Genomic DNA, 25262 nt, shown 5'->3' with positions numbered 1-25262 from the left:
TGTTGCTCCCATCTGGTAGCTTATCCCTTCAGTTCTCGTTACTTTGCCTTTTTGTATGTTGACTAAGGCGCATTTTTCTATTCCAAACTCCATTCTGATGTCCCCAGATACAATCCTTACAGTCTGGATAGGGTATCTATTTCCTTGATGCTCTTACCATACAGCTTGATGTCGTCCATGAACATCAGATGGTTGATTTTGTTGCCTCTTTTCTTGAGTTGGTACCCGGCATCCATCTTCTGTAGTACTTTTTGTCATGGGAATCATGGCTACTACGAAGAGTAGTGGGGACAGTGAGTCGCCCTGGAAGATCCCTCTCCTGATATTAACCTCTGCTAGTCTTATTCCAGAGCTTGTAAGTATTGTATTCCAGTTGCGCATTGATATTTTTTGAGGAGCTGATGGTATTTTCCTCTGCCCCATATATTTGCAGGCTTCTATTAGCCATGTGTGTGGTATCATGTCGAAGGCTTTCTTATAGTCTATCCATGCCATGCTTAGGTTGGTTTCCTTCTCCTACTGTTCTTCATTACCATTTTGTCTATCAGGAGCTGGTCTTTTGTGCCCCTACACATTATTATTATTATTATTATTATTATTATTATTATTATTATTATTTGAAAGTAATAAAAAACAAATAGTACAAGTACATAAAAATCTTGAGTCAATAAACAGTGAATGAGAGAGAGACGAGAAGAGGATGAAGAGAGAGAGAGACGAGAGAGAGAGAGAGAGAGAGAGAGAGAGAGAGAGAGAGAGAGAGAATGATTATTTTTATTATGTGATATCATTTCAACTTATTAAACTTACTAATACAGTATTAATCAAAATTAATATTTGAAAATTAGTAAATCATTTTTGTATTATTAAAATGTATTTAGTCATGAAAATAAACATCAAAATACACTAATTAGTGATTATTTTTGTCGGAAAATACAAAGAGAGAGAGAGAGAGAGAGAGAGAGAGAGAGAGAGAGAGAGAGAGAGAGAGAGAGAGAGAGAGAGAGAGAGAGAGAGAGAGAGAGAGAGAAACTGTGCTAAACTATAAAGAATTCTTATCATAGTATGAATTTTTTAAAAGCATTGTAAACTCGGAGCGTCGGAAGCGTCAGCGTCGTAACCTTGGAACAAGCGTCGTAACCCAGGGCGGATTTTTCAATGAATATTTAAGAAAAAGTGTCGTAACCTTGGAACGTCGTAAGCCGGACCCGTCGTAATCCGGGGACCGCCTGTATATTGCTACAGGTGCCATTCTAGAGAAATTTTCAGTGCCTATACCCCTGTAGGAATTAGTTTCTTCATTTTCTAAAAGATAGTAAGAATTTTTCAATTTACTTTTGAGGTTATAGTACCATGCTTTCTTGGTTTTGTGTCATGTGCAATTGGATCTGGGTAATGATCAGCACCGTAAGATGTTGAGATTAGTTGAGACTGAAGCTCCTAGAACTCAGTGTCAGTCTGACTTTTGGATTTAGACATAGTACTAAATTTTATCTGCAGACCCTTTTGAGCCTTTGGAATCAGTTTCATTGAAGTATTTATGAAATACTTTTTGTTAGCACTCTCGTCAGTTAAAAAAGTAGGTTTATTGTTAGCATTGCTATATAAGGCTGTTGTAAAGGGAATGGTTTTTTATCTTTTTTGCTTTAAAATTGAGAATGATGTTCAGGTCAAGATTTTCTGAGAACTATAAGAATTCCAAATTTAACTTTTTTGGTGGGTGAGGAAGACAAAATGTTTCTGTCCTGTTAGGGCAGTAAAGATTTATTTAGATAGGTTAAGCCAGGAGGGGGGTAAAGTTAATCTTTAGTTTTGTGGTTTTAGAAAATCTAGAACATTATTACATTGTGGTGGGATCACAAGCTTAAAAAAACAAGCGGGCAAATCCCCCCCACATAAATCTAATCACTCCAGCTGCCCAACTTACCCTCAGTCACACTTTCTTCTTTACACTACGGAATATGCAGGACAAGTAACCTATGTACACACAGAACAAAAAAAACACAAACACATGTACTCACCCAACAGCAGATACTCTATAGGCTATGCTGTGCTGTCTGCTGGTCAAGGTCACTGGAACACTAATAACCACAAAACATAAAACAAAAACCACAACACCACAACTATAACAACAATGCAACAACCAAGGACCACAACACAACAACAACACAACACCCAAGAACCACAACAACAACCAAGGAACACAGCCCCAACTCAACAATACAGCAAACAATCAAGGAACAACCACAACCCAGCAAACAACAAGAATCTAAACCACAACACAAGACCACTGCACAAACAATTACTAACACACACAAAAAAGGCAACACACATACCCACTAACAACACCAAACTTAACAATAACTAACAACAAATCAACAGAACACAACTCAAATGAATCTCAATTCCTTCACCAGACTGCTGCCCACACTACTGTCTCTCACAGCTTCTGACTAAAGACTAACTCAAAACACAGAACTCTAAACTCCAACAGCACCAGCAGACAACCCAGGACTCACCAACAGCCATTCAGTCGTTAACCATCCAACCACCAATTACTCTCTCTCTCTCTCTCTCTCTCTCTCTCTCTCTCTCTCTCTCTCGCGCTCTCTTTCTACAGATCTCTTCCTCAGTCTACTCTCTCCAATCTCTCTCTGCTGGTGCGTCGTCTCTCTCTCTCTCTCTCTCTCTCTCTCTCTCTCTCTCTCTCACAGACGTTGTCAAAAGTAACTCCATAACTCCTCCATAACATATCTGATCAGGCTAAAGATTGAGAAACTAGTTTTATACCTTTTACCTATATTGAAAGTAAACATTCATAATGTAAGAGCGATTGCTACTTCCTTGACTGTTTTGCCAAATTTTTCACTTGAGAAGATAATTAATTGCGGTGCAGTAGAATTGCTTAGGTTTCTATTGCTCCACTACCTTAAATATGCAGAATTGCATCAGAAAATGGCAAAACCCTTACGGGGTCTTCTTCTGAACCAGAGAAAGAGCATTCCTTCAGAAGTTCTATATTTTAAATCCTGGGTTTTGGTATTTTGTAGAGCATTAAGGTACAATATTGTATCGGAGCATACCTTTATATCAAAAAGGTATTTAATTTATTTTTTATTTCATTTTTGAGGCTTTCAGACCAATGCACATGGGTTCTTTCTTGGCGCTTCTATTTCATTCTGGGTGAACTTAAGGTTTTCTCTGCAAAGCTGCTCTTTGCTGCACACATGAGGGCCAGGAATGTCTTGGGTTTCATGCATGAAACCTTTAGCTTGATTGGCTGAGCAGATTTTGTGTAGCTGAACTACTCACTATCCTCTTGTCAGTGTGGGAATTGACTATCTTTAAGAGTAGGTAAGACTCATCCCAAATCATATAAATTTTCATAATAAAATTCATTATTTGGGTACTTACATACTGTTAAAGTTGACCCCATGTAGCCCCCCACAACTTACTATGCTGTCAAGGAGAATTCTGACGAGAGCTAAAACATTCAAAACACACTTGGTGAACAGGTGAACTAGACAGTCATGCAGCCATTTGATCTTTTGCTTGAATGCCTAATCACCTATCGGCATGGAGATAAACAAACTTTAACAGTAGGTAGGTATCCAAATAATAAATTTCATTATGGAAATTTATATTCTTTGGAAGTTTGTATTTCAAGTCAATGGCCCCTGTGGGCTTTTTCCATATGAATAGGATTCATCTTCTGAATGATAATGATAATATAATAATAGTAATAAAAATAGTATTTCAATAATAATAAAGCCTAGAGAACTGTGTCAACATCAAGAGCACATCACTGGGGCAGTATCTGAAAACTAGTGAAGACCAGTGGCTAAGGAATGTATTGGAATAAGGACTGATAAAAGTAGACAAAGGCCCACAAATATACTGAGAAACGAGAATGACAAACAATGGAAGAATGGCACAACAAATCAACCCACGGACAGTACTTCAGACACTAAAGAACTTGCCAGCATTGAAACATGCCAATGGCTACAGAGGCGAGAACTCAAGCAGGAAACAGAAGAAATGCTAACAGCAGCACAAGATCAGGTACCCCAAGAACCAGATATGTTCAAAGAACAATAGGTGGAAATAACATCTCGCCCATATATAGGAAGTGCAATATAAAAAAAAAAGACCATAAACCAAATAGCAAGCAAATGTCCGGCACTTGCATAGAACCAATACAAAAAAAGGCATGATTCAGTAGCAAAAACCCTCTACTGGAGCCTGTGCAAGACAAGACACACCAGCTACCTTGCAGTACGAACACCAACCTAAGGGAGTGATTGAAAACGATCAGGCAAAGATCCTCTGGGACTATGGTATCAGAACAGATAGGGTGATTCAAGCCAGTAGACCAGAAGTGACATTGATTAACAAAATCAAGAAGAAAATATCACTCACAGATGTCGCAGTACCATGGGACACCAGAGTAGATGAGAAAGGAAAAAATTATATGTATTAAGACCTGAAAATAGAAATAAGAAGGATATGGGATATGCCAGTTAAAATTGTACCCATAATCATAGGAACGCTAGGCACAATTTCAAGATCCCTGAAAAGAATCCTGGAAAAACTAGATGCTGGAGTAGCTCCAGGACTCATGCAGAAGAGTGTGCTACTAGAAACAGTGCACATAGTAAGAAAAGTGATGGACTCCTAAGGAGGCAAGAGGCAAACCAGAACCTCACACAATAAGAACCACACAGTCCAATAGGATGACTGTGTTAGACAAATAATAATAATATGCCTAAACTAGTTTAAATTTGTTAAAAATTCACCGTAATCCACATAAGTTTAATGCCTTATAATTTGCTGACAATATCAAAATTCCTTTACTCTCTCTCTCTCTCTCTCTCTCTCTCTCTCTCTCTCTCTCTCTCTCTCTCTCTCTCTCTCTCTCTCAGCACACTTCTGAAATACTAGAGATGTAAAAGGAACAGAAATTTTTTGAGGGAGAGATTGAACAATCAGTTGTCAAGATGACAGCAGCTCTTATAGAAGGAAAGTGATGGTGATACTTAGTGTATAGCAATTTAGTGACATGCTTATTTCATGGAAAGTTAGCAAATACTACATTCCTGATGTAGCTATATTTTGGAAGTTTTTTTCTTTTCTAAACAGAGGATTGTTTAAGGCACCATAATCAGCAAAATTGCGATAATATTTTTTTGCTAAATTCGTATGTTGAATCAGTGTGCAATAATTAAGATTTTTTATTTTTGCAGAATATCTAATTACATATAACAAGTAATGAAAGTAATATCTATGGATGGCAACTCTCATTTGGCAACCATCATAGGTATTACTGTTATATGTTTATGTCTCTTGTATATGGTTTAATCTTCCTTTTGAGATGGTGTTTATAAGATACAGGCAGTTCCCAGTTATCAGCGGGGATTCCATTCCTGGGGGTGTGCTGATAAGGGAAAACTGCTGTTAACCAAAACTCGGCGATTTTTAGCGCCATAATGGCGCTTATGGCACCAATAACCAGTTATCAGCACCATAAGCACCCTTATGGCGCCGATAATCGGAACTTGGCCCGTTATGGCGCTGTAAATTGCTGATTTTATGGTGCTAGACTTGTGCCATAAAACTGGATTGCCGATAACCGTGGACTCCCTGTTTATGCAAAAATTTTTAATACATATAGGTTAATGATTGGAAACACTATCAAAAGTTTCTGTATATGTACTAGTACCTAAGAAATAATGAACTAAAGGATTATTTTAAGCCCAAACATGTCTTGCTTCTTTAGAATTTTTATTTCATTTTTTATTGAAAGTAAAGTTAACTTAGTACTATACAATGAACAGATATGCTACTGAAAAACAAAATGAATAGCAAAAACTGCTCTCTGACTTGAAATTATTTACTGCAGTCTAGCTTTTCATCACCCTTATCATTATTGTCAATATAATCTTTACTGATGCATTTTGTAATGGCTATATTCCTTACAGTTTACCGCAAATGGTCTAATTATAGTGGAGAGGAACTACTTAGAAGTTTATCCTTATGATCGCTGGAGTGATAAAGTAATGCCACATTATACTCTCGGGCAAGTGTTCATGCCAACTTCTCTGGATATGGTTGATGGTGAAACTTCTCCTCCCAACCTTTTGACTGAGGCTGACCTCATTGCTCTTATGGAAAAACATGGCATCGGTTAGTTCCTGTTAATTTTAAATAACCACTTTTTGGCTATACATCTTGTATCTGACTTTGTAGTTGTAAATATTACAGTTTCTTTCTGTAAAGCAGTTCTCACTTATACTTTTACTGTGTTTTCTCATTTTATATTTTTACAACCCAAAAGATGAATGCAGTTGTGTGTGGAGTACGTACGAACGCACTCACTCATTTACTGGCATTGATGAACTTGCTACAGCTTCTTTTGTGTTGTGTGTTGTTATGCTTATGATTTTTTCTTTACATTTTATGCTATTCTTATGTTTATTTTTACTGTATTTTCTCATTTTTTTATTTTGACAGGCTCACAATCTTTTATCCAAAACCCTCGGGGCAAGCTGTGTTTCGGTGTTTGGATTTTTTTCTAATTTTGAAATTGAAGTTTGCTCTAAATACACAAGCCCATTTCATAACCAACAACAACATTCATTAAGACAAAAATCTTCAGCATCAAAATGAAACCATAATTTGCATAGGTACTTGTGTATCATGCGATCCTTAAAATTTTGTCCCAAGACAAGAGTTCATTATATATTTTATGTACAGTATAGTGAGAAACACATTTTCAGTAGATTCTTGAGGATGTACGTAATGTGCAGATTTCTTTTTTATTTTTATTTTCAGTAGATTACATGAGGATATGCTTAATGTCCAGGTTTCTTTTTTGGTAGATTGTAGTACTAGGCTTTCTATGCCTTTCTCAGTTTCAGTAGATTTCCCTGATAAAGCATGCATAAGTTAGCTTTTAACTAATTAGTAGGCCTAGGAGGAAAGGTAGAGAGTAACGAGAATAATGATAATTTTAATAAAACTGCTGTTCTACTGTATCCAGTTATATAGCATGTATTATTGTTGTAATATTATTTTCTGGGCTCAGCCCGTGTCGCTTCATGAAATGTCCTTTTAGCACACATTTCTAAGGTAAATATTACTAACATTACCAGAGAAAAAACTAAAATGGAATGTCAGAGTATTCTGACTCGCTCACCTTATATAAAAAGGTGTCGGTATGGTTTCTGGGGCGAGTGAAACCACTACCACGGGTCTCTTACCATTTAGATCCATCCTTCTACAAAATCCCCCTACTTGAGAGGGCCGACACAAGGCCCGCACCAGCTACTACTACTACTAGCGCTCCCGACGCCATCACGAGCGCCTCTAGCGGTCATCCTTTCTGTTAGCACCATCTTGCACGCACATGTTTTTTCTTGCTGTGTTTTGTGCTCGCTTTTTTGGATTTATCCTATCACCATGGAACTCCAAGCCATCGCCACAGCTAAGTTAAGTACTGCTCAAGTGTTTGACTTAATTTTAGCCAGCCAGGGACCCGTTTAACCATTTTTATTTAGGTTTTAAGACGGCGCTCTCCTCGGCCTGGTTATAGAGTCGTCTCAGACAGCTCGTCCCACGTGTTTCATTATTTCATGCTTCTTCGGTCTCCCATACCGTCTAGCAGTATATTTATGCCTACATTTTTGTGCGTTGTGCAAGATTTTACGTTATTGTGCTTTTACCAGCTTTCACGGGGATTTCTAGCTCGGTTGAGCTCGTAGCCTACATCGCTCCTTAGCTCAGTGTTCATGCATGCATGTTCCTTTGTTTAGGTCTGTTTAGGCTCCTTTAGGACATCTGTCCTTTCTTTTAGTCCTGCCACCCTGGCCGTCGCCCTCCGTCCTTACGTATCGGCAGAGGCCAGCTCCCGAGTTGTTCGGAGCCCTCCCTTCTGGGTTGGCTAGCCTAGCTTCTCCAGGACGTTGCTTTCTCTCTATCTGTTTATTTATCTTCTCTTCCCCGTGTTGCATTAGGCTATTTATGCATGCTTGAGACGGTTAGAGGTAGCCTAGGCCACCTCAGACCACCTGGCCTGGCCTGTCTTACCGCGTGGTCTTACCACGTTCACGGCGAGCCAGGCGATCGCCATGAGCCACCCGGCTACTGTCCCCACGCTTCCTTTTACCCCCTAGGGGGGGGAGTACTGCTCGCTCACGTTGCCCATGGCAACCATCCGAGCTCCCTCCCTCCCTCCCCCTCTACACGGGGCAGATACGGGAGATGGCAGTGGGACATCCGAGGCTGACTCAGCCTTTACCGCTCTCACCCCTCGGTTCCAGGGGGCGTCTCCTGTGCGATCGGGCTCGGCTGGCCACCCGGCTCGGCTCGGCCGCGCTCGGACCTCCTCGGTTTCCAATCAGCTCTCTCTCACCCCGAGTCACCACCCTCCCCACCATTCCGGCGGTGGGTCCCCTTGGCTCCGCCAGTCCTTAGGTGTGGTGACTGAGAGAAGCCCCGCTGCATGCGCCTTTCACATATTGCCTTATTTTACATCTTATTGTTTATTTATTATTTGTTATTCTGTTTTCGCTCAGCCGGCGGAGTTCCTGCTCACCATCCAGGTTCTCCTCCTGCCTGCAAGTATTTGTTACGGCGGAGCTACGCTCCTCTGACTGGTTTTTTATTAGCCTCCTCATGCTCCTCCCCGATGTCCTCGTACTCCTCGCTCCGGCGTATAGGCAGGTAACTGGTTTGGTGAATCTCCTTATTCCGGTAACACCGGAATCGTACTGAAACTAGTCTACCAGCTCTATCGGACACCCACCATTCACGCCAGGAGAGCAAGGGGAGGCTAACCCCTATGTCAATCACTCCGGTATCCTCCGGTGTCATAATATATCACTTCCTGGACTTAGTCCAATTAGTCAGTGTCGATACTCATGTATCTGTTCACTTACAGGCCACCCATTGCCAGGAATCTGGATGTAATGCTGTCCTACAGGACCCCTGTGGGCACGAGGTCTGCCGGACCCATGCTGTCTGCGCTATTCGCTACGGGGACATAGCGGTCTGGCACCACGAAAGTTGCTCTATTTGTTATGATCTGGTAGATCAGGTTACCTCCGGAGTAAGTACCGTCCGGAGAACAACTGTTATATAATTTGGCCTATATGTATACAGTCCTAATAAGTGATATATCTATATATAAACATATAATTTTAGTCTTCCTAGCTTAGTGTTTATACTAACCTTCTCTTACAGGCTGCTCAAGCCGTCAGGGACGCTGCGACAACCACCTTGAAAGCCTGGGTCGGCGGGTTCGGGAGGAACGTCACCAAGGGGCAGCCCTACATCCTCGACAAGAAGATGGCTGGTCTGATCTTCCCCGGCGGAAAGACAACCTCCTACGTCGACCCGACAGCAGCGGCCCCGTACATCGCCACCATCCAACATCAGGTGGCTCAAGCCTTGGCGGACCCGGGGAACTCGGAGATCATTGACGACGTGGCAACTCTCAATTTGGACCTCGAGCCCATGGCGGCAGGGGAAACAGGTAGGACGTTAGATGAGGCAGGTTTGCTAGGGGCTCAAGGGCTTCCCTTGGGTCATTCTGGATCGTCTTCCCCTATCCCCTCTACCTCTTCCTTCCAAGGATTTTCGGAGAGTGAACTTTTGGTTAGACCGAAGTCCACCCAAGCTATCCCTAAAGTTAAGGGAAAGTGGGAAACAAAGACCCTTGAGAAGACGCTGCCTAAGAAGACAGCACCTAGTGCTTCTCATAAGACTCCGGCTCACCATCCCGGAGCAGAGAAGCCAAAATCGTCTTCTTCTCACTCTAAAGGGTCCAGAGGCAAGTCCTCGAGGGACAAAGCTCCTGTCTGATCCTGAGCCTTCGACCTCTACGGGGACGCGCCCTAAGACTCCCAACGGAAAGCAGGAACCTAGTTCCTTTGACTCAGAGGCCTTCACTGCAAACATCATGCAGCAAATGGGGAGCCTAGTTGGAAACTTATTCCAAGATAAGTTTCAGGAGATGCTTTCCCACATCTCATCTTCCTTCGAGGAGTCAGGCCAGTCGATCCGGAACATTTCGGAAAGGCTGGCCAGTCAGGAGAACCTGATTGCAGGTCTCCGGGAGAACCCAATGGCAGTTCTCCCCCAGCCCGGTGTGGCTGCTCAAGCCATGCCGGACTACAACACCCTCCCTCCTTATACGGCCAGCAATTCTTGGAGGATCTCGTCCTATGCCCCCTTTAAGGACGGGATGCTAACGTTGGCGGATTGTGGTACTCGAAGGCTTGAGGACTTCGAGTTCCACCCAGCTGACTTGCAACCCCCCTTCATTGGTTACGCCCGCCTTACGGAGGCAGCTATGAGGAGGGAGGATAAGATCCCCAAAGAGACCGTAATCTTCGTTCGGGATCAGGCTCAGCGAGATTGGCTGAGGAGCCTAGAAGAATGGGAGTGCATCAACACCAGGATGCAAGCCTTCAAGAGCGCCTTTACCATTTTTGTGGTGGACGGAGAGACCCCCATTCCGTTCACCACAAAAGTGGTGGAGTTAACTCTACAGGCCGCAATGAGGGACGAACTGATGCCTCATCTCCGGGAAACGGAGCCCACGTCTCTCCTCCTCCCAGGTACGGAAGATCTTTGGGCAGATCTTCCAGCCACCTTTACGGTAGGGAAGCTAAAGCTGGATTGTGCGATAACACAATTCAGCGAAAGGCTCCCCAGGCTCCCGGACAATCTTATCCAGGCTGAGTTTGATACTAGAACCAGGTTAGGGAGGTCTCTCAATACCCTGGTTATGACAGAGGTTTCGGCCATGACCTATGGTAACGAACCTCTGTTTAAGCTGATAGCCAAGTCACATCTGCATACAGTACAATGTGACTTGTACGACTTCGTTGCGGCAAGGCGTAACTGTAGAAAACACGTTCTGCAGGAAGCCACCATCCGCCATGAACCTAACAAGTTGCTGGTGGCTTCGATCTGGGTTGCTGATCTTTTCCCAGAATCGATAGTTAATTCTGTTCAGCACGAGGCAACAAGACTCAACCAGAGTCTTAAGGTTCGTTGGGGCCTTTCAAGCAAAAGGAAGCTGGAGTCGACTTCCTCAGCTAGAAAGACTAAAAAGCCGAGGAAATTCCAGCCTTTCCAGGCTACCCAACAACAACAGGTAGTACAGGCAGTGCCAGTCTCCCAAGTGGCACAGCCCTCCACTTCAAAGCCCAGCATCAACAGCAATTTCTGCTGTTGACTCCTCAGGGCCAGGCTTCTACCTCCTTTGCGGTCTCCCCGGCCTTCAACCCAGTGTTTGAAGGCCAAGCTTTCCAAAATTTTTTAACAGGTTCGGGAGGGGCAGCAGAGCTAGGGGTGCATTTCGCCAGAGAGGTGGCAGAAGAGCAACCAGCCTGGGGAAGCACCTACGAGGAGGGCGCGGGTCTCGACCTGCCCCAAGTCAGTGAGAACCCTCAGGTAGGAGGGAGGCTGTTCCTTTATCGACACAGATGGGGGTTCAGCAACTGGGCACAGAGCATTGTGTCCAAAGGACTAGGGTGGAGCTGGACCAAAGGTCCCCCTCCATCCAAGACCTTCTATCAACAACCAACAACGGAATTGATGGAGTATGCCCAAGAGCTCCTTCAGAAAGGAGTAGTGTCAAAAGCCAGGCATTTAAAGTTTCAAGGTTGCTTGTTCAGCATGCCAAAGAAAGGCTCAACCAAACGAAGAATAATTCTAGACTTGTCCCATCTAAACTTATTCATTCGTTGCGACAAGTTCAAGATGCTGACTATCTCGCAGGTGCGGACCTTACTTCCCTGTGGGGCCGTCACCACCTCTATCGATCTTACAGACGCCTACTATCATATCCCAGTGGCAAGACACTTCCGCCCGTACCTAGGTTTCAGGCTAGGGAACCAGGCATTCTCCTTCAAGGTAATGCCCTTCGGGTTGAACGTGGCCCCTAGGGTATTTACGAAGGTTGCAGAGACATAAGTTCAACAACTAAGGTCCCAGGGGATAATGGTAGTTACGTATCTGGACAATTGGCTCGTTTGGGCAACAAGCATCAAAGAGTGCCACAAATCAATGGTCAAGGTAATACAATTTCTGGAACATCTGGGGTTCCAGATGAACAAGACCAAGTCCAGGCTGACACCGGACTCTCGCTTTCAGTGGCTCGGCATTCAGTGGGATCTGAACTCCCACACTCTATCAATTCCGGCGTCCAAGAGGAAAGAAATAGCCAAAGCAACCAAGCAATTTCTCCAGTGCAAACAGACATCAAGGAGAAGCCCGGAAAGAATCCTAGGCTCTCTTCAATTTGCCTCATTAACAGACATTCTGCTGAAGGCAAAACTAAAAGACATAAACAGTGTCTGGCGCTCGAGAGCAAACAACAAGTCCCGGGACAAATTGTCAGCCATCCCGGCGATACTTCGCAAACGACTCCGCCCCTGGGCGGAGGTAAAAAATTTATCAAAGTCAATTCCTCTCCAGTTCCCCCCTCCGGCATTAGTTATTCACACGGATGCTTCACTAAGCGGCTGGGGAGGATACTCTCAGTACAAAAAAGTACAAGGGACTTGGTCCCTTCAATTCCGTCAGCTTCACATCAATGTGTTGGAAGCTATGGCGGTATTCCTCACTCTGAAAAGACTTCTGCCAGCCAAGGGATCTCACATCAAGTAGTAGTGCACTGCATCAACAGAGGAGGCTCCAAATCAAGCCATGTGAACCATGTCATGATAGCCATATTTTCTCTGGCAGCCAAGTACAAATGGCACCTGTCCTCCACTCACCTAGCGGGAGTGAAGAACGTGATAGCAGACGCCTTGTCTCGCTCAGTCCCTCTAGAGTCGGTGTGGTCTCTGGACAGGCATTCGTTCCTGTGGATCTGCCAGCAGGTTCCAGGACTCCAGGCAGATCTTTTCGCCACAGAGTCGAACCACAAGCTTCCCTGCTGTGTGGCTCCCAACCTGGACCCTCTGGCTCATGCCACGGACGCCATGGCCATAGATTGGAATCAGTGAAAGAAAGTATACATCTTTCCTCCAGTGAATCTTCTACTGAAAGTTTTGAGCAAACTCAGGACTTTCAAAGGACAAGTTGCCCTAGTAGCCCCCAATTGGCCCAAGAGCAACTGATTCCCACTCCTACTGGAATTGGGTCTCCGACCTCAACGGATTCCCAATCCCAGGCTATCTCAAGTAGTGCAAATGAAGACTGTGTTCGCTTCCTCAGGAATTCTCAAAACCCTAACTTTAAGGACTTCATGAAGTTCGCGGTTAAAAAGGGATGCAGATATCGATCCTCAAAACATCCTATTCCTAGAATCGGATAAAAGAGAATCAACCCTTCATCAGTATGACTCAGCCGTTAAGAAACTAGCCAAATTTCTGAGGGGAACCAAATCTCAAACCATGACTACCAACCTGGCTATTTCCTTCTTCAGATCCTTATTTGAAAAAGGTTTAGCAGCCAGTACTATTACTACCACTAAATCAGCTCTAAAGAAAATATTCCAGTATGGTTTTAAAATAGATCTAACAGACTCCTATTTTTCTTCTATTCCTAGAGCTTTTGCTAGACTCAGACCAGCAGAGAGACCTAGCTCAGTGTCATTGTTCTTAAATGATGTTCTCAAACTGGCCTCAGATACTGATAACAACTCATGCGATTTCTTGCCCCTCCAGAGGAAAACATTATTTCTTTTAAGTCTGGCCTCAGGAGCCAGGGTATCTGAACTGTCGGCTCTATCTAGAGACTCGGGTCATATAGAATTTCTACCATCAGGAGAAGCTCTTCTCTCTCCAGATCGTCAATTTTTGGCCAAAAACGAGGACCCTTCAATGAGATGGGCCCCTTGGAAGATCCTCCCTCTTCCTCAAGACCCCTCCTTATGTCCAGTTACTGCCTTACGAGCATATCTGTCCAGGACAGCCATGAGATCCTCTGGCCGTTTGTTTATGAGGGAAAAGGGTGGCACCATTTCCTTAAAAGGTATTAGACAACAAATTTTATACTTTATTAAACACGCCAACCCAAACTCGTTCCCCAAAGTCCACGACATTAGGGCAGTAGCTACCTCGATCAACTATTTCAACATATGAATTTTGATGATCTGAAAAAGTATATAGGCTGGAAATCGCCGACAGTATTCAAACGTCACTACCTTAAATCCTTAGAAGCTCTTAAATTTTCAGCAGTGGCAGCGGAAAACACAGTTTCCCCTGACACTGCTTAAGTAGATTAGTCGATTAGATCCAGATCTCCTTTCTACCTGCCTCACTGACATCCTTCCTGCAATCCTGCCACCATGTACCCCCTTTTTTAAAAGCCTTAGCTGCCAAAAAGGGCACTTATTGTGATGTTTTCCTAATTTTTTTGCTAGGATTACTCACACCTGTAAATAACCTATTATATTGTGTCTAGTTTTAAGATTAATATAAGTTATCTTGGATAAATTTAAGTATGTGTTAATACAATCTTTGTAGTCTTAAGTTTTCTAGATTATAGTACTTTTATATCAATTGTTTTTTATTCTTCCCTTTCTCATATTATATCCTCTTTCAAGCTTGTGGCCATTTCTCTGGTACTATTTCACGAAGCGACACGGGCTGAGCCCAGAAAAGGGATTTTGACGAAGGAAAAATCTATTTCTGGGCAAGGGCCCGTGTCGCCCAGTGAAATGTCCTTTTAGCACACATTTCTAAGGTAAATATTACTAACATTACCAGAGAAAAACTAAAATGGAATGTCAGAGTATTCTGACTCACTCACCTTATATAAAAAGATGTCGGTATGGTTTCTGGGGCGAGTGAAACCACTACCACGGGTCTCTTACCATTTAGATCCATCCTTCTACAAAATCCCCCTACTTGAGAGGGCCGACACAAGGCCCGCACCAGCTACTACTACTACTAGCGCTCCCGACGCCATCACGAGCGCCTCTAGCGGTCATCCTTGGAGTTAGACTGTCAAGCTTGGGCCCAAGGGTGGGTGTAAGGAAGAGTGGGATTTCACTGGGCGACACGGGCCCTTGCCCAGAAATAGATTTTTCCTTCGTCAAAATCCCTTTTATATTCCTATAAAGTTGTATCGTTATGTTGATGATATTTTAGCTGTTCTGCCTGTCGGTATTGATGTAAATGATTTACTCTCTAAATTAAATAACCAGGTACCATCGATTAAGTTTACTCTAGAATTAGAAAAAGACAATTGCCTCCCTTTCTTAGATGTTTTGATACATAGAGAACCATTTCAATGTAAATTCAGTCTTTATAGGAAACCGACCAACAACTCAACTTATGTTCATTTCTTCTCAGGCCACCATCTTAACATAGAAATATCAATTTTTTCTTCTATGTTTTTACGAGCATTGCGCATTGTCAGTCCACAATATTTGGATCAAGAAATTGAATACATAAGAAAAACAGGGAAAAATTTATGCTATCCTTCACATATATTAGATATTTGTTATATATAATAAAGCCCACAAAATGTTTTGTAGTGTAAGTAACACGCAGAAAGAAAATTCTAAGAACATTCTCAGTTTGCCTTATTTTAACAGATTCGAAACCGTTAAATCATTGTTAAAAACTTTTAATGTCAACCTTGTTTTTTCCTATAATAACACACTAAAAGGAATGTTAATAAAAAATGGCCCCAGAGAAAGCAACAATATAATATATAAAATTCTCGGACAGTCTAGCAAAGGTCTAGAAGTAAGGCTAAGCCAGCATAAATATTCTGTAAAAACTGGGCAAACATCTAATACAATATTCATTCATTTAAGTGAAAACAACCACCAAATAAATTGGGTTGGTAGTTCAGTAATTGCAAGGTCAAGAGATGTCTTATCACGAAATCTTTTAGAATCTGCTTAAATACAACTTACTTTTCATTGTAATTTCAATGTTAGTCGTGGCCTTTTTCATTTAGACCCTTGTATTTGTAACATGTTTAAGAATGACCTCAAAGATATAATTACAGACTTAAATAAAAATTAGTTGCCTTAGAGTTATCTTCGTTGTAATGTATGTCTGACATGTATTGTGAATATGTATTGTGAATATGGTTTTGTTTACCAAGTTCTGAATAGCTGTCACCTATAATCCTTTAATTGTCTTGTCTTTTAATCTGAGATTAATTGCACCCATTGTTTATGCTTGTTTGGGAAGGTTACTCATCTTCCAGGTGTGTTGGATTCTAGGTACTAATCTCTTTATAATCCCTATCCGTCAGTTATACGAATTTTCTTGTATTGTCTTTTTCCTCATGTATGTCAGTTTCTGCTTAGTAAAGGACGTTTTACGTCGAAAGGTCTCGCAGATACTCCTTCGTTTATTTTTCCTTCGTGGCATATATCTTTATTTATTCAGTTTCAAATGTGATAAAATACTATTGTCCAGTTTCAGAATGAGACCAAAACCATTTTTATTTTGAGAAGTAAAGCTATTTTGGTTCCCTATGAATGTCAAAGGGTTAAAAGTAATTTAAATGTTGTACACTTGATAATTAATTAGCCTATGTTACTTGTAGTGTTTCAGTAGCTGTGAACTCATACCCAAGCCAAGTATTTTGTGTTTTCTAACTTATACAGTACATATTTTTTATTTGGCTTGTTTGTATACTTGGTTGTAAGGTGTATAGTATTTCACTATTGAGAGTGTCCTTATGCATAGTCTAATTTTATGGATGAAATTTTGAGCTTTGGTATTACTCCTGCAGGAACTGATGCAACCCATGCTGAGCATATTGAAACAATCAAGTCTCGAATGTATGTAGGACTACAAGACCATCACTTTGTGCCAGGTCAGCTTGGAATGGGTTTGGTTGAAGGTTATGATGCTATGGGATTTGAAATGTCAAAACCTCATTTACGTGCTGAACTTGAAGCAGATTTGAAACGGTAATTGCACTGCATTATTCTTTGAAACTGTTGAAATGAAATATTCTATAAGTTAATAGTTTTTTTTTACTTATTGCTGGGCTTGATTGATTGATTGTGAGTTATCTGGCGTCACAACTACCAGGGTCACCGACGCTGACCCTATATTGCTGGGCTTATTACAGGTATATTTATATATAGATCATATGTTTATGCTACCATAGTAACATTGTGACAATTTGTATCGTTCCAAACTTTAGGAATTTACTAACCATTTCTCTTTAGCTCATTTTGATGGCTTATTGCAGTGTAGATTTGATGTTAGAGTTTAAGACCCTTTTTTCATTTTTGTAAAGAGTACCAATGGTTGCTCAGCATTTTGCCCTTTCAGTTCTTTTTTTTGGTTAACTGATGTATGGAAATTGTAATGAATTATTTTTACTAAAGTGTTTTATCACTCAAAGCATTTGTACACAATCTGATCAGATTCTCTCTCTCTCTCTCTCTCTCTCTCTCTCTCTCTCTCTCTCTCTCTCTCTCTCTCTCTCTCTCTCTCTCATCCTCTCTTCTCTCTCTTCTTCTCTCTCTCTCTCTCTCTCTCTCTCTCTCTCTCTCTCTCTCTCTAACTAAGTAACAGATTATATAGCAATGCTACACTAGAAGCTCACCCATGACCTGATACATTAAACAAGTGGTTAATGTGAATTATGTAAATAGATAATCAAGATACTATATTAATTAAATTTGTGTATTCACCTGCAGCAGTACAGTAAGTTATCTAAAGTGTTAATCCTAAGGTAATTTTGTTGGGTACCAATCCAGAAAGATGTATGAACCAGCATAAGACAATATGACAAGTGGATAGATACAGACAAACAGAAAAGTTATAGTTTGCCAAAAAACTTACATAATGAACACATTAAAAACAGCAAAAGAACAGGAATTAAAACTATGAATGAATTTATATCAATACCGTAATTGAATTGAAAAATTATCTATCACCTGGTATAAGGATGATTGTATATCAACACTGGCACCAAGCAAAAGATTGGATACATTTCTCCCACAGTCCACCCTCCTCCCATTGATCCCTCTGGGCTAACAGCTGACAGCGTATTGGACCCAAGAGCTTATGCACAAAATACTTGATGTAATATAACAAGAAAGATAACTACAATTTAAACAATTGGGTGAAAGATTTAAACAAACCTAGGACTCGCGATGTTGTAATTCAGAATGTTTTGACCCCTCGTTGAGTCAACTCTAATATTAATTAAAAAGAATGATAAAATTGTATGAAAAGCCTTGGATTAACATAAACAATAATATTAGCATTAGAAGGTAAAGATACAATGAGACCTCAACTTAACTAAAAGTTTAGGGCACCACCACACCCAGTTGCCTAAATCTGCCAAGTAACAGATTGTTAAGTAGCCAATCCATTACAGTACCATGGAGCAACTTGCTTAGTCTAGTGAACAGCAGTATCATGTACCAGCCTGTCCTAGATGGTATTTTGAAATTTTCATTGTCAAAAGTATTCATTCACTTACTCAGTTTCAGATGTACGGACCTATATTTACAAAATGTTATACTTCTAAAAGAGCTTGCAGGTCTTAACTGGTTCTTTTATGTTACTCCCTGTTCATCATTAGCAGCCTTCCGGAGTGAGACTGGATGTTTTCTATCAGGATGGATACATCCTTGTCCCAATCCATCCTCTGTATTGGGAGTATCTACACTTTGTCTTTAAAGAGTTCTCCCAATTCAAGCTCTGTGTATTGGTTTGAGCATGACACCACACATATACTCAAATGTTAAGGGTGCATTTGTGAGAGGGAGTCGTCTCCTAGGAGTCTTAAGTTCTAAACTTGGACAACTGGTTAGTTCTCATTTTTCAGGTGAATTGTGGGAGATGGATTGTCTTCTGTGTCTGGCCTTGGTTCTGTGCATTCTGATTAATGTTGACGAGGTTGTGCTTCTCTAACCCAGTAAACTGTTTACCTTGGGATGAAGATCAACTATTATCTCTTTTTAGGCTTTAAAGAATAGAGACTGATAGACATTTTCAGTTACTGCTGAGAATCTCGACCCCTTAAAGGCTTGAACCAAGAAGTGGCCACCTCTTTTGGGTCACATGGTCTCTAGTGAAGTTTGTTAGTATGATCCTTTTAAGAATGACCAATTCAGTTTTTCCTTGAAATCAGGGGTCTGGTCTCTTTTCCAGTCTGTATGCCAATCGCAATTCTTCAGATATTTTACATTCTCTTTGTTGGTGGGGAGACTGGGTTGAGTCTGTCTCTAGACCTCTAGACTCCAGACTTCGTATTGTCTTCAGTTGCTCAGGGTCAGGTTGGGGAGCCATTCTGGAGAACATCAAAATACGAAGTTGGATTGTATAGTAGAGCAAAATGCATATAAACAACTTAAGCTTCTGGCCAGTTGGAACTTCTTATGCAAGATCTAGTTAGGCAAGACAATTGTAGTCTACTCTAGCAATTCAACATCTCTTACATAAGAAATTTGTTTAGGAAATCAGAGAAACTTCTTTTTTGGACTGAGTCCGTCAACATTGTTGTGGATTTAGGACTGTGCAGGACCCTCCCTGAAGGGCGGATTAAGGCCAATGAGCCATTTATAATCAATAAAATTGCTTATAAAGTGTATTTAGCAGTCTGATAAAGAGTAATAACAGAAAACCGAGCCTTATAGTACTAGTATTTACTTACAAAGTTACACATTGAACAGTTCAATTCTTTGTGACAGCACAACCCTACCTAATAGATCAGGTAGCTTAAACCCAAGAATATATAAATAAGTATATTACCCCAATCTATGTTTAAACCTCAAACTACAGGCAGTCCCCAATTTACGACGGGGGCGATTCTTAGATGTGTAGTAAGCCAAAAATCGCAAACCGGAAAATTGTCGAAAATCATAAAAAAATCCTAAGAAAACCTTACTTGAATGCATCGGTAACTAAGGGGTTAGTCAGGTGTCTGTTACCCATGGATGACGTCTTGGAAGCCTTCCTATTGTAACATTTCCTCCTGTCAAACTTTGCCCACTGCCCAGGCAACCAGGAAGAACACTGCACAAGTAGAATTACGAGATCACTCGTGCCCCCTGCAATAAGTACAGAGTATGAGGATCTACATCAACACACGAGTGGAAATTACTGCATTTCTTACTGCCAACCCCAGGAGACACATTAAGGAAAGGTAACTGTTTGTACAGGTTTGTCTGATTCGTGGGTTTGCATTGTTTATTAATCACAAACACATGTACACTGGGAAAAAACAGCTCAACAACAGTCAGGGCAGAGAGCGAAGTAACACACGTCTGCATAGCACAACGGCTGAAGGCAGATTGGAATGCTTACTCCCGGGCAGGTGGAGCTCCTGCCTGCTGACCAGTAGTTAACTACCTAACCACCTTGTTTGAAAGTTCAGCTGCCATTTCCAGCTCCTGCTGAAAGCAATTCCAAATGAAAAGGACCAATGGTTTATATATTGTGTAGGAACAAATACTATTTTTGCTTGTTTAGCTCCAGGGGAAGTATATCAGTGACAATGAAATGAATATGAAAGTAATATAGTACTTATGCATTCTAAAGTATGGTAAATAAAAACTATGTATCCAACTATTTTAACCTACACTTGAAGTTTTTTTTAATAGTATTTTTCTTATATCTAGCTCCTTTTTCTTGATTGTATTGTGCCCAAAACAACAAAAGGTGTCCAGATCTAGGAAACTGTGTGTGTGTCTTCATGATTTAAATTTTCAAGTCTTCTATCACAAATTTTCATTGTCATTTTCAATTTTGGATTTTGGATTTTATTTGGTTTCATCTCCCTCAACTCAAGTTGGAATTATTTAGTCAAATTATTGTTGTGATGGAAAAATTTTATATTGATATCAAGTGTACTTAGTTTTAATGGCATAATGAGGCATATTGGATGTAATTTTGCAGGATATGTGATGGCGTAAAAGATCCAAGGGTTGTATTGGAGGAACAGATTGCCAAATATCGTCACGTTTTTGAAGAATCTCTAAGACAGGTAACTGGCAGAAAATGCTTGTGCATTTTGTTCAAATGTTAGTAATTATTACTTTGTATTTGGTAGATTTTGGGCATAAAACAAAATTACAGACAAATTTAGATGCTGAAAAATTAACGTGGGACCAGAACCTTTGTTTGATGGATTGAGTGTCATGGCAGGAGATATGACTTGATAATAAAGACATGAATATCATATCAGTTAATAGAACTTCAAGAGCTTTTGTTTTCATATTGTGGAAGAGTGAGTGCAATTTAGTGCTGATTTCTTTAGGAAAGGTTTGTTAATAAAGAGGATATTAACATGATATTATGGGTTATTAGATTGTCAACAGCTTTCATTTTTATATTGCAATAGAGTTAGTACACTGCTGCATTTGAGTTTGGTTTCTCAAAAACAAAGGTCATTTACATTATCTTTCATAGGCAGTCCCCAGTTATTGGTGGGGTACTGGTAAGTGAAAACTGCCATTAACCGAAATTCTGCTATTTATGGTGCTTATGGCGCCCAAGTTTCAGTTAATGGCGCCTCAGTTAAGTATGTCATGTCGCCATAACTCTATTATCGGCACCTTATGGCATTGATAACCAAAATTAGCCCCGTTATGGCAGGATAAATCACTGATTCTATGGCACTAGACAAGCACCATAAAACCGCATTGCCATTAAGGGGGCCAGCCGGTGTAGGGCGAAAAGTGCAAAGTCCTGAAAAAATTTATCGAGCTTCGTATGGCAGTGGAGAATGCGTATACAAAATTTTGTTCATGAAACTTACCTGTCAGATATATATATAGCTGTATTCTCCGACTTCCAACAGAATTTCAAAACTCCCGGCACACGCAGTGGGCGGCCAGGTGGTTAGTACCCATTCCTGCCGCTGGGAGGCGGATATCAGGAACCATTCCCATTTTCTATTCAGATTTTTCTCTGTCGCCGGTCGGTAAACAACTGTTTACAGACCTCCGTCTAGGATTTTGAAACTTCTTGAGCTAACTTAAGTATTCTGATTGACTTTTGGTTTTGATTTGGCTTGTTGGCTTGGCATACGTGATAGTGGATTTGATTTGGATTTTGGCTTTGACTTTTCTTTGATTACGATGTCTGGATCTAGCTCTGCTAGCTTCAGGGTGTGTGAGGTGCAGGAATGTAAGGTGAGGTTACCGAAAGCTTCGGTAGACCCTCATTCGGTGTGCTCGAAAAGCCGAAGTCATGTATGTATGTTGAATGATAGATGCATCGAGTGTGAGCAATTGACTGAAATTGAGTGGAAGGCATATGATTCTTACGTGAGAAAGCTTGAGCGTGATAGAATCAGGAGGTCTTCCTCTAGAAGTGCATCTGTGAATAGAAGTCAGGGTAGAATTGTATCTCCATTAAATCCTCCTGTAGATGTAATTCAACATAATCCTGTTGTATTGCCACCGAACAATCAGGAAGTGTCTACGGAAGGAAATGTATTATCTACAATTATGGAGTCGATTTGCGCCCTGGAATCGAAAGTGATTGCTCTACAATCAAATGTGTCTAAGTGCAATGATAGTGTTAGTGCATCTAGTGTTGTGGAGGGGGCGTCAGATCGATCCCATAATGCCTCTAGGCCTAGGCCCCTGCCGGCCTCCCAGGCCTTAGGGAGAGGGCAAGCCGAAAGCCGAAGGAGGGTTACGGGATCCAATAACCGGTCTGATGTCCCTTCGGCAGAATCTGAGGACGAATCTCAGGCTGCCAGGGTTCGTGCACGGGCACGGATCCTTAAAGAGTGCTTCTCATCCTCCGAGGCTTCCTCTCCTCGCCGAGGTTGGGACTCTCGGAGGACCTCTCATGGGGAGAGCAGCAGGGGCGCAAGGTGCCGCACAGGCGGCCGTCGTCCTTGTCGCCCTCTTAAGAGAGGTTTCAGAGAAGAGGACACTTCACGTCCTTCTGATCAGTGCTTGGATTCTTCACCTGAATATTTTGAAGCTTTTCCACCGCAGAAAAGGAACAAGACTTCATCAGGGGAGGACTCGTTCGAGCGTCCTAGTCGCTCTAAGTTTGTTCCTGAGTTGAAGGAAAGGGCATCCCCTCGGCCATCTTCCTCTCACAGGATGAGTCCTTCTCCTGATCGAGAATTTTCTCCATCAAGGGAAATGCTTTTAGAAATGCAAAAGCAGTTAGCTTCCTATTTTGAGAAGAAAGAGGCAGCACCTAGTCATCGGAGGAAGGATCGGTGGCTGCCTGTTAAGAGGACTAGGCAGTCCCCGGCTCCTTCTCCTCGTTTTTCGGCCTTTGAGTCTCCTCCTAGTAGCCGACTCATTCGAGAACGTGAGTACGTTCCTCATGAAAGGGCGTCTAGGAGAGACAAATCTGACAGAGACGTGAGTTGCCGCACAGGCGGCCGGCGTCTTTGTCAAAAGGCCGAGAACGCTCAAGGATCCACGACGGAAGTTCACGGTTCGGTTGTGCGTTCCGCTTTGCATGATGATAATCAACTTCAGGACGTTCGGGAAGACGCTTCTTATGACGCTCGGCGTCTTAAGCAGCGAAGCGCTTGCCAGGACGCTCGAGCAGACGCTTCTCAGGACGCGCGGAGTCTTATACATCGGGACGCTCGCCAGGACGTTCGAGCTGACGCTTTTCAGGACGCGCGGCGTCTTACACATCAGGACGCTTGGCAGGACGCTTCTCAGAACGCTTGGCATCTTATAGATCAGGACGCTCGGCAGGACGCTTCTCAGGACGCGCGGCTTCTTACACATCGGAACGCTCGGCAGGACGCCTTGGAAGAATGTTTGAGTCCGAAGCGTCAAGATATTTCACAGGATATTAAAGTGTCGAAGATAACAAGGAAACAACGATTGGTTACTTCGAACTCTTCTTCATCTAGAGGCACCCTCTTGCGAACAGGACCTCAAGGATTATTATCATCACGATCTTTGAAGGACACTGATAATCGAGAGAGAGATTCTTCTAGTGATTTGTGCCCTACGGATGATGACGAGCCAACAGCGTCAGCGGCTTCAGACTATAAGACTTTAACGAATCTACTTAAGAACTTGTTCCCAGATAATTTTCAAGCGCCCGTTCCTTGCTCTCCCCCTTCACAATTAGCCTCATGGAAGGCCAGGAAGGCTCCTGGCTTCGTTAAAATGGCCACTTCGCTCTCTGCGAAGAGAGCGTTTAAGAGAATTCAGGATTGGATGGATTCAAGGAAGGCTAAAGGGAAGACTTCTTTTGCTCTTCCCCCATCTAGACTGAGCGGGAGAGCGGGGATCTGGTACGAAACGGGAGAAGAGGCAGGATTGAAAGCGCCGTCTTCTTCTCAAGGCGATTTCGCGAATTTAGTGGACGCTCCGAGGAGGTCCTATTTGTCATCAGCGAAGGTTTCTTGGACGATGTCAGAAACAGATCATCATCTCAAGGGGATATTTAAGACGCTGGAAGTGTTTAACTTCTTGGATTGGTGCTTGGGGGCCTTGGATTTACAATCTAGGAGTCAAGACTATTTCTTTGGAAGAGCTTTCAAGTGTGCTGGCTTGCATGGATAGAGCAGTAAGGGATGGCTCTGATGAATTAGCATCTCATTTTGCTACCGGACTACTAAAAAAGAGAGCTCTCTATTGCAGTTTTGCGGCGAAAGCGGTTTCTCCCGTGCAGAAGGCAGAATTATTGTTCGCCCCCTTCTCTACACATCTATTTCCGCAGTCCATGATTAAGGATCTGTCGGTTAATTTGCAGGAGAAAGCAACGAGGGACCTCTTGACTCAGTCTTCCAGACGCCCTACTCCCCAGGCTTCTACTTCAACCGCTCAAGCCCCCAAGAAGAAATTTAAGCCCTTTCGTGGAGCACCTTCCTCTAGAGGTTTTTCGAGAGGAAGGGGGTCCTTTAGAGGCAAGACCTCTTCAATTAAGAGAGGAAAAAATTGACATTTCTGCCCTTCAGGCACCTGTAGGTGCGAGACTCACCTTGTTTGCTCAGGCATAGAGGATGATAGTGTCAGACACCTGGTCCCTAGATGTGATCGAGAGAGGATACAAGATCCCTTTCCTCTCTGCGCCTCCTTTGAGCACGAAGCCGATAGACCTGTCCCCCGCATACCAGTCAGGAGAAAGGCAACCAATTTTGCTTCGGACCTTCTAGGGGGGGGGACAAAATGTTAGAAAAGAAAGCCTTAGAAGAAGTCCTGATGCTGGATTCCCCAGGTTTCTACAACAGGTTATTCCTGGTTCTGAAGCAGTCTGGGGGATGGAGACCTGTCCTAGACGTCAGCAGAATGAACCTTTTTGTGAGGAAGGAAAAATTCAGGATGGAAACATCTCAGTCTGTGTTAGGGGCCTTGAGACCAGGGT

General features: G+C 42.2%; 1 protein-coding gene across 4 annotated transcripts in view; it reads left to right on the top strand.

Annotated features, from left to right (window-relative positions):
• LOC135216186 (DNA topoisomerase 3-alpha-like) overlaps positions 1 to 25262 on the top strand; it is a 308863-nt gene that overhangs the window by 174673 nt on the left and 108928 nt on the right. For all 4 annotated transcript variants that reach the window (XM_064251319.1, XM_064251321.1, XM_064251320.1 and 1 more), the window contains exons 10-12: positions 5979 to 6183; positions 16720 to 16900; positions 20853 to 20940. In XM_064251319.1, coding sequence (XP_064107389.1) covers positions 5979 to 6183; positions 16720 to 16900; positions 20853 to 20940 — 474 coding nt within the window. The remainder of the gene's footprint in view (positions 1 to 5978; positions 6184 to 16719; positions 16901 to 20852; positions 20941 to 25262) is intronic.

This window comes from Macrobrachium nipponense, chromosome 6, assembly GCF_015104395.2.
Source record: "Macrobrachium nipponense isolate FS-2020 chromosome 6, ASM1510439v2, whole genome shotgun sequence".
NCBI lineage: Eukaryota > Metazoa > Arthropoda > Malacostraca > Decapoda > Palaemonidae > Macrobrachium > Macrobrachium nipponense.
The sequence above is the reverse complement of the archived record's forward strand: the minus strand, read 5'-3'. Positions and strand labels throughout refer to the sequence as shown.